The 10,501-nt window shown below is 49.6% G+C and overlaps 1 protein-coding gene across 1 annotated transcript; it reads right to left on the bottom strand.

The window, feature by feature from the left end:
* Positions 1 to 1,437: 1,437 nt before the first annotated feature.
* LOC125547980 (protein IQ-DOMAIN 6) lies at positions 1,438 to 4,124 on the bottom strand. The gene is made up of 5 exons (XM_048711702.2): positions 3,755 to 4,124; positions 2,962 to 3,252; positions 2,635 to 2,862; positions 2,359 to 2,484; positions 1,438 to 2,279 (listed from the first exon to the last, which is right to left on the bottom strand). Exons 1-5 carry the CDS (start codon positions 3,824 to 3,826, stop codon positions 1,686 to 1,688), a joined length of 1,311 nt encoding a protein of 436 aa, XP_048567659.1. The 5' UTR covers positions 3,827 to 4,124; the 3' UTR covers positions 1,438 to 1,685.
* Positions 4,125 to 10,501: the final 6,377 nt, after the last annotated feature.

Genomic DNA, 10,501 nt, shown 5'->3' with positions numbered 1-10,501 from the left:
TTACCATCGCTCAGCAAAAGCTTTTGCCTCCGTGCTGCAGTCCAGGCGTCATGTCTGAAGTCTGAAGCAGCGGACGCACTCATTGATTGACTGAACCTGAACGGGGCGCCAAGCACTGGGCTGGTCCTGAAACCCTGCGTCGTCATCGAGCACAATCAATTCAATGCACTCTCAGTGTGCCCTAGCGGGGGATCCCAACCAGCACCACTCCGGAAGTAAATTTTGCTGTCCGTCCAGATCCAGTCAGCATGACTGTGGCAACGGCCAATAGGCAGGTTCAGGCAGGGCCAAAAGGGCCACCACTTTGCACTTGTAAGCACCAAATGATAGCCCCCGGCATTTCAAAAACTTTGCTGAATTCAGTACTTGTTAGCAAAGTGACATGATGCGTAGTGTGCTGCTTCCACTGAGCATTTCTTTTTCCCTCTGACAATGAACTGCTCTTCTGCCTTCTTTCTTTCAGTGCTGGTAAGCAAAAAAGAAAAGATTGCTTGGAGCTGCTGCTTAAGGAACATTGCATCATTTTTGGGGTGTATGATTACTTGATTAGGTTTATGAAGAGCTACTGATAGTAGCATTACGATGCGTAGATCACTAGGGCCTTTGTTTTCTGGGCCAACAATGTTCTTTGACCTACATTATGTAGTACACTGATGTTGTCTGTCCTCCAGGACAGAAATCTTCTTCGTCCGAGGAGGTCAAACAAGGTTAACCGTGTCAGTTTACGGAATCTATCCTGTGGGCATTTATGGCCCGGCAACTGGTTTTACCTCTTAAAAATGTCATCTGCGGGGCATCAATTGCTTCCCAAACCATGATAGGGGCATGCTGCAGTGTTCTTGGTCCTGATGATTTCTCTGAAGACAGGAATTTCTTATTTTGCCACGCTTGCCATGAGCTGTTCTTGGTCTAGGGCCATGCTTTTCTATGGGTAAACAGGAATAATCTAGGTCAGTGCAAGTGTTCTTGGTCTTGCCGTGATGAAACCACATCTAACCATTGTTTAAGCAAGGCCTAAAAAGGGACACTGTGTTGCCATGCTTACCATGGGCTGTTCAACTAGGACCATGTTTTCTATGGTTGCACAAAAATGTGGTAGTGTCAGATTTGCCTACTTGTTCAGCAACGTGTCCATGTGGGCAACAAAAGTATTGGACCCTAATTGGCATATTTTGGAGTCCAATAAACCCTAGGGTCTCCTTTGGTTGAGAGGGTAGGAGAATCATAAGAATAGGAAAGTCATAAGAAGTGAGATGACATGTATCTCAAATCCTATCCTGAATTCCTAAAAAATTCCTCTAAACCAAAGGAGGCCTAAACATGTAGTGAGATATTTCAGCATAGAGCACTGACTTGAGCTTGTTTGAGGTCACATCATAGCGGAAACAACCATGAGAGAAGCTAAGAACATCTAGTAACAATTTTCACAGCCTGAACTAACAAAATCCACACAATTTTTTTTATCTCAGTCAAAGAACTATCTTACAAAGACACTGCCAATGACAATGAGGGCTGCCCTGAGACGGGGCAACCAATCCGACAACAAGATGTTGAACATGAGACACCAGCAACACACACACACACACACACTCAAGAATGCAGCACCAAGACACTGAAAAAAACCCTAGAGAGAGCTTGAAAATTGGCTCTTCATCTCTTCCTGGAGTTCCACGAACACCGTGCGTTTACGGCTTGGCGGCCTTCAACTCGGCGCCTGGGGCTTTCCGATCATCCAACTGCTTCGATGCCGTCGTCTTCTGCGCGCCGCAGGGCTTTCGCTTCGCCTTGATGGACTCCGTCAAGCTCATGTAGTTCGGCCTCGACCTGACGCCGCTGCCATTGTTGGTCTTCTCTGGTGTGAGCAAGGTGGAGAACGACAATGGCGTCGACGCAAAGCATGACGACGACGACGCCGAGCTCTCGTCGTTGTGCAGCTCGGTGCTCAGGGACGAGATGGACTGGGCTTTGAACCGCTGCGGGTGCGTCGCGCCTGGCGGCTTCGCGCTGATCCTCTTGCTCACGTTGTTCTTCCTCACCTTGACTGAATTCGGCTCGGAGAAGTCCCCGAGAACACCGAAGGCGTCCTCGCAGTTCTTGGACGGCACGAGGTCCGGCGAGCTGGCGTTGGTCTGGTTGTGCTCCTCCATCAGCCGGTTCTCCCAGGGCCTCGCCGCCATCCACCTCTCCAGCCAGCTCCAGCTGCCGTTGTTCTTGTCGCAGTGCTGGTGCTTGAGCAGGAGGCCCGACTGGTTGGACCGGCCATTGCCGCCCTTGGGTTGCTGCAGAAGAGAAAACAGAAACAATGTTAGCTCATTCAGATGAGTAGTAGTGGAATTCTTGCAGAGAATTGGTTCATACATTGCATTTCGCTACGCCGTGATACACGTAGGCGATAGCTCGCTCGCGCTTGATTGCTCCTTCCTGCCGTTTCTGCAGCTTCACTCTCACTGCCTCTAGAGTTCCCTGGCTGTCGCACCATCCTTCCTGAAAGTTCAAAATTTGTCCAGACAGGACAGTCAAACACTCGAATCAGCAAAGATGGCTGAAGATCCTACATGAGTTTGTTCAATGCGAAGGAGTCGATCCGACTGGACAATGTTTGATTCATGGAGGAGGACAGGTAAGGGAGGTAACCTCGGCTTCCCGGAGGATGTCGAGCTTGGTGCGGCGAGCCTGGATGAGCTTCTGCACGGCCTGGCCCTCGGTGGACATGCGCACGCGGCGCGCCCGGATGCGCGCCTGCACGCGGACCAGCGCCTGCATGCACCGGAGCGTCACCGCCGCCTGCTTCCGCACCTGCCGGCCGCGCACGATGGCCTGCAGCCGCACCAGCCCCTTGAGCGCCCGCAGCGCCCGCCGCGCCTGCAAAAACACAAACACGTACGGAGCGTTCAGCCCACCGCGCGCGCAGTCGCACTCGCAGTCGCCGTGCAGATGCGGCCTGAGAAGAGCGGTTCGTACCAGGAAGCCGCGGAAGGCGGTCTGGATGCGGATGGCGGCCCACTCCTGCCGGACGGCCATGAAGTCCTTGGCCGGCGCGCGGGCGACGGTGGCGAGGGCGGCGGTGAACATGTCGGCGGCGGCGGCGGCGAGCGAGGAGGCGTCGTCGGAGGCCTCGGACGCCGCTGACCGCTGGCTGCCGCCCCTGGAGCCGCGCCACAGGGAGCCGTGGTCGCCGGAGGAGCTCCTCCACAGCCTCCACTTCCGGCCCTTGCCTCCCACTCCCAGGACGGACGGAACCAGCAGCTTGTTCTGCAGGAGAAACAGCGAAATCAGGGGATGCCGGCCATGATTATTACCGCAACGAGATTTGAAGCTCGACATGAAAACCACGAGAAACTTTGGGATGAGATTAACCACCCAGACCCAGGAGATTAAAAGAAGCCTATTTTGAGCCAATGATAACCCTACTACTACAAGTATAGTAGTACTTGTGAAGCAGCGAAGAAAGTACAATCAAGTCAAGGGGATAAAAAGCACTGTTGCTGTTTGCATCTTGAGAGACATGTGCGCGAGAATGAAAGAGACATTGCGTGGTCATTAGAGGGGAGCTTTGAGCAGTGGATTTTAGCCGGGATGGGGTTGAGGAAACCAATCTCGGTAATCATCTCTCTTTCTTCTATTTGGGGGAAAACATGACCTCAAGAAACTCTAGATGAATCTAAGCCAAGAAAATCAACTGTGAAACGGGATGTTTCTGCACATCAAATCAAGAATCGATGGAGAGAGCAAGAAGAGCTGCGGCTCGCCTCACCTTGCAGCAATCCTCCCTGTCGGGCTTCTTGAGCCCGATGAGCGACTTGACCCACTTCCCGGACCCTCCCATCCCCTCCTCCACGCCAAGAACAGCACTAGAGCTAGAGCGGCGGCCGCCGGAGAGGAGGAAGGAGACTCAAGAAAAGAAAGAAACGCCGCACGGAGAGGAGGCCGAGAGAACGGGAGGCGGAGCAGACAGGTGTGTGTGCGACTGCGTGCGCGTGCGAGAGAGCCCGGGGCGGGGGGCTTTGCAGTGGCAGAGAGTGGGAGAGCGTCGCGTCGGCCTTGGGGAACGGCCGGATGGGATTTGAAATTCGAAATGGAGGGAACTGGTGCTGCCCAAAGCACACGCATGCATCGCATTGCATGCAACAAAAAGCCGCGACCACGACCGCCGCTTTGTTTAATCGCTCACTCCATTCACTAATCACCAGGAAAGAAACTGCTAGTAGTACTACTGGCCAAAAAGGAGAAGCAAAGAAAAATGCAGAAATGGCAATGTGGCTGGGAAGCACAAGGAGGATCCTATGCGAGTTTTGGACGGTAATAAAAGATTTTCTCCCCCTCCCGTCCCGTCCATCCGTCAGTCGCTTCGTTTCACGCCGCGCCGCATTGGATTCTCGCCTCGCTCTTCACCGCACCGGGGCCGTGTTTTTAACCCGTTGCTGTTGTTGGGCGCGGCCATAGGATAGGAGCGCGCTCTGGCTTCGTTCTCGTTCGGTCCGAAAAATGTCTCCTCGCGTTTCGTCGCGTCGGGAACAGCGCTGGCACCGGCACGCAGCTTTGCCCGTCTTTTTTTGGGTCCTTGCGAAAGCCGGGCCTGCCGTGCTGTGCGCGCGTGAGGAGGGAGGGAGAGAGAGATGGAGAGTGAGTGCAAGAGAGAAAAGCTGGCGCTGGCACCGGCACCGGCGGTTTGCGGTCAGATCAGTGGACGACTGCCCGCACGGCTGACCACTGGCTTGCGTTTCGTTGCGCAAATGCGCGACGATACATACAGTGGTCTTGCGCAGCGGGGTCACGTTTTGGCGCTTGCGCCTCCGTCCTCCTGGGTTTGGATGCAACGGGCAATCGCTTCCGCTTGGTTTGGTCCTGCGTATCCTGTGATCGTGCGGTCCTTTCTTTGCCTTTCTGCGTGGATTTGGCACCTTTTTTGGGGGGTGTTTGGGATTTGGCAACACGCTCCCTCCACCTCTCTTTGCGGCAAACAGCAGTAGTAGTACGCATTTGCTAACTCACAAGTGTGGATTCACGTTGTAGGTTGTTTGAATGGTTTTTGGTATCGACCCGACGTCCGTAGGGACCCAGAGAGCTGCCTTCGCTTTTGAACTATGTACTTCAAAGCCGGCCATCAATGCAACAAAAATTTAGTATTACATGTATGCAACAAAAATCTGCACTATCTGTCAACTATATTAATCCCTCTCACGGCCCTGCTTACATCCCATCAGCATCTTCACCGCCGCCGGAAGAGGTTGTGGGCAAAGATCCCATGCCGAATAGTAATGGCAGGGGCTTGCTAAGATGGTAGCTACCCGTTGTTGACGATGGAACATGAGCCCCCCCTCCATTGGCAGAACATGTTGCGACAACTGTTTGGTGGTCGCAGAGCATCGTGCCATAAGGACAATGTGGTGTTCTGTAGTCATAGTCATCCTTGGCTCATTGTAGGAACGAAGTATGTCTACTAGAGAGGGGTTGAATAGGACATTTAAAATTTCTTCGGGAAACTTCAAAGCTCTCAGTACACATCATCAGGAATAAACAAAACATAGATAAGACTACGAATGAAAACTACCGAAGCAAATCAAGTACAAGCACCGAAGAAAATCACATGACTGGAACATAACTGGAGATAAACAATGGAAAGTATTTTAGGGTACAGAGGAGAGCAGTGGTGCTCGATGGCGACAAAGTATTTGTTCGACCAGTTCACTCTTCTGCAAAATAGCAACATTTGGATGAAGGGACTTGTGATTTAACACTGAAGGTAAACCCTCCTTGCCCTATTCTCCTCGACAACAAGTTCGTCAGCACGTGTCGATCACTTGGGGTAGATACTTGAGGCGATCTCCATAACTTTCACAGACCTTGTCTTCACAAACCACAATAACTCTTGGTTACAAAAGAACTTGACACCTAACTGTCTGATACGTCTTAATGTATCTATAATTTATGAAGTATTCATGTCTTGTTTACGATAATTTTATATGGTTTTGATGCACTTTTGCATTATTTTCACAGACTAACATATTAATCCAGTGCCCAGTGCCACTTGCTGTTTTCTGCTTGTTTTTAGTTTTCCATAAAATCCATACCAAATGAAGTCCAAACGTGACAAAAAAATTGACGATTTTTTCTGGAACATAAGAGACTCCCGAAGCTTCGTGGCAGGATCAGAAGACCCACGAGGTGGCCACAAGGCACCACCACTCACCCTGTGGGGGAGGGAGGGTGCTGTCGTGGTTCTAAGTCTGACAGTAGATTAGGGGGTACGTAAGAGGAGGCAGGATTCTAGCTACGATGAGGTTGTGCATGCAAGATTTACGAGTTCAGGCCCTTCGCGGAGGAAGTAATAGGCCTACGTCTCGGTGCCCTGAGGCGGTCGACTGGATTATGCGTGAAGTTACAGGGGGTGCGAACCCTTGTACCCGAGGAGGGGGTGGCTTATATAGAGTGCGCCGGACCCCTCCAGCCCTCAGTTATACATGGTTCAATGTACATAAAGATGAGGCGTTACCAGCAATAAAGACGTATAAATGATCATTAACACTACGGAGTGAACGCCTGACCGTTGCCATCCTGAGTGACTTTAGGCCTTTTGTCTTTCGAGTGGTTTCTTGTATGGTCGAGTAGTGATATATCGGTCGAATTAATTGGGTTATCCGAGTGAGTTGTTGGTCGAGTGAATTGCACTCTGAGGAGATTCCAGTCGGTGGAAATTACTGAACTTTGAATGCTGTTGGTCTTTAGGTAGTGTCCTTGGGGAGGGTGTCTAGGTTAGGCCTATTACCCTACCCTAGATACATGTCATCGTCATTAGCCCCCGAATGGATCGAGGTCTGAAGGAAGAAAAGGTTGGAGACAGTTCTGACCCAATTTTTATGCTCCAGGGGCATCTTGCTTGAGAAGGCGAACCACTTTGAAACCTCAACCTTATTTTTAGTCGCCTTGATCCATTCAGAATTTGTCGAGTGAACTCATCCCGGAATGCTTCGAGTGTTGGAGTGGAACGAAATCTTTGGCGTGATTGATTGCACTGCCGTTCCCGGATCTCACGGGATTGGAAATTTTGGGAAGCGCGCGGGGCGGAGTGCGCCGCAGTAATCGGGACGGATTAGGCAAGGGTGCCTTGATTTCCACACCGCCTTTTTCGCCACGTACCGAGTGTGTGGCTGTTGCGAGTTTGACAGGATTCCTTGGGCCCGCATGTCAGTCACTCGGAAACGGGCAAATAAAAGACTCCGCGGCCAGTGCATCTGCACAACGTTCCCCAATCTCCTTCTCCTTCTTCAGTTTCCAAACCTTGTCCTCCACCACTCTCGACGCCACCGCACCACTCGTGAGCAGTCTCTCTCTCTCTCTCTCTCTCTCTCTCTCTCGTGTTCTTGATTCGACACGATCTTGATGTATCACGAGCTTTGTTATTATAGTTGGATCCTATGATGTTTCTCCCCCTCTACTCTCTTGTGATGAATTGAGTTTTCCATTTGAAGTTATCTTATCAGATCGAGTCTTTAAGGATTTGAGAACACTTGATGTATGTCTTGCATGTGCTTATCTGTGGTGACAATAGGATATCACGTGATCCACTTGATGTATGTTTTGGTGATCAACTTGCGACTTCCTTGACCCCGTGAACTTATGCATAGGGGTTGGCACACGTTTTCGTCTTGACTCTTCGGTAGAAACTTTGGGGCGCTCTTTGAAGTTCTTTGTGTTGGTTGAATAGACGAATCTGAGATTGTGTGATGCATATCGTATAATCATACCCATGGATACTTGAGGTGACATTGGAGTATCTAGGTGACATTAGGGTTTTGGTTGATTTGTGTCTTAAGGTGTTATTCTAGTACGAACTCTATGATAGATTGAACGGAAAGAATAGCTTCATGTTATTTTACTACGGACTCTTGAATAGATCGATAAAAAAGGATAATTTTGAAGTGGTTTCGTACCCTACAATAATCTCTTCGTTTGTTCTCCGCTATTAGTGACTTTGGAGTGACTCTTTGTTGCATGTTGAGGGATAGTTATATGATCCAATTATGTTATTATTGTTGAGAGAACCTAGACTAGTGAAAGTATGAACCCTAGGCCTTGTTTCAACGCATTGCAATACCGTTTACGCTCACTTTTTACCACTTGCTACCTTGCTGTTTTTATATTTTCAGATTACAAAAACCTTTATCTACCATCCATATTGCACTTGTTTCACCATCTCTTCGTCGAACTAGTGCACATATACAATTAACCATTGTATTGGGTGTGTTGGGGAGACAAGAGACTCTTTGTTATTTGGTTACAGGGTCGTTTGAGAGATACCATCTTCATCCAACGCCTCCCATGGATTGATAAACCTTAGGTCGTCCACTTGAGGGAAATTTGTTACTGTCCTACAAACCTCTGCACTTGGAGGCCCAACAACGTCTACAAGAAGAAGGTTGTGTAGTAGACATCAATGTGCAACTTTCTTTGTCGTCAGATAAATTCCATAGACCATCTTCTGATAATGAGGATATCTCTGCTTGGACGGGGTTAAGATTTTAGAAATATAATACACTAGGCGCTGAACTTTGAAGGCTTTGCCTTCTTCTTCCCGCTCGACCGTGAGCACTATACTGACAACTTGTCCAGTGGATGTGATATAAAGTAGTAGAGGCTCTTTGCTGATTGGAGCAGCAAGCACCGGCTGGGTGGAAAGCATGGTTTTGAGATCTGCAAATGCTGTGTCTGCTTCAGGAGTCCACTCGAACTTGTCAGACTTCTTCATCAGTCGGTAAAGAGGCAATGCCTTTTCACCAAGACGAGAAATGAATCGGCTCAATGTAGCTAGGCAACCAGTAAGCTTCTGGACATCATGCACACGCACAGGGCGTTTCATTCGGAGAATTGCACCAACTTTTTTTAGGTTTGCATCGATCCCTCGTTCGGAAACGAGAAAACTGAGTAACTTTCCTCCTGGGACTCCGAATGTGCACTTTGATGGATTAAGCTTGATATCATACCTTCTTAGATTGCCAAAGGTTTCGGCGAGGTCAGCCAGTAGGTCGGAACCTTTACGTGACTTGAACATGATGTCATCCATGTATGCTTCCACATTCCGACTGATTTGAGTGGTCAGACACTTCTGAATCATGCGCATGAATGTGGCGCCAGCATTCTTGAGACCAAAGGGCATGGTAACATAGCAAAAGCACCCGAACGGGGTGATAAAAATTGTTTTTATTTCATCAGGACCATACAGTCGGATCTGATGGTACCTGAAATAAGCGTCCAGAAAGGACAAACGCTCGCATCCCGCGGTCGAGTCAAGAATTTGATCGATGCGGGGTAGAGGGAAATGATCTTTCGGGCAGGCCTGATTGATATGCTTGAAGTTGATGCACATGTGAAGTGAATCGTCCTTTTTGGGGACCATGACGACATTGGCGAGCCACTCGGAGTGGTATATCTCGCGAATGAACTCAGGTACCAGAAGCCGAGCCACCTCCTCACCAATTGTTTTCCTCTTCTCCATGGCAGACCGACGGAGATGCTCTTTGACAGGTTTTGCTTTCGGGTCGACTCGCAAATGGTGCTCAGCCAGTCCCCTAGGTACACCTGGCATGTCAGAAGGCTTCCATGCAAAGATGTCCCAGTTCTCACGGAGGAACTGGATAAGCGTTTCTTCCTATTTGCTGTCGAGTGTTGTTGAGATATGAGTTGGAGCAGCATTAGGATCGGTCGGGTGAACGTGAACTTGCTTCGTTTCACCGGACGACTGAAAAGATCCTGAAGCGGGCTTCTTGGCACGCAACAAATCACTCGGATCTGCATTCTTCTAGTACTCTTGCATTTCCAATGCTTCCATCTGTTCATCGGCAATCTTTGAGTCCTTCTGGAAACATTCCTCCACTCTCTGCCAATTACCAGTGATTGTAATCACACCTTTGGGCCCAGGCATATTCAGCTTGCGGTAAACGTAACATGGTCGAGCCATAAAGCGAGCATATGCCGGCCTGCCCAAAATAGCATGATAAGCACTGTGAAAATCCACAACTTCAAATGTCAACTTTTACTTGCGATAGTTCTTCAAATCGCCTAAAACCACGTCAAGAGTGATTTGGCCAAGTGAATCAGCTTTTTTCCCAGGAATGACACCGTGGAAGCGCATATTGCTTTCACTGAGCTTGGACATCGGGATGCCCATCTCTCGGAGTCTCAGCATACAGAATGTTCAAGCCACTTGAGGGAGTCCTGGACTAAGGGGTCCTCGGGCGTCCGACCTGTTATCCATGGGCCGGACTGATGGCTTGTGAAGACATGAAGGCCGAAGACCGTACCCGTGTTCGGATTGGATTCAACTTGGCGTGGAGGGCAAGCTTGGCGACCGACTATGAAGATTGCTTCTTATGTAACCGACTCTATGTAAACCCTAGATCCCCCCGGTGTCTATATAAATCGGAGGGGTTAGTCCGGAAAGGATATACTCATTACCATAGTCATACATGCTAGGCTTCTAGGGTTTAGCCATTACGATCTCATG

Source organism: Triticum urartu, chromosome 3A (genome assembly GCF_056163025.1).
Source record: "Triticum urartu cultivar PI428250 chromosome 3A, HENAU_Tu73, whole genome shotgun sequence".
Classification (NCBI taxonomy): Eukaryota; Viridiplantae; Streptophyta; class Magnoliopsida; order Poales; family Poaceae; genus Triticum; species Triticum urartu.
This window is presented reverse-complemented; position numbering and strand designations above follow the sequence as displayed.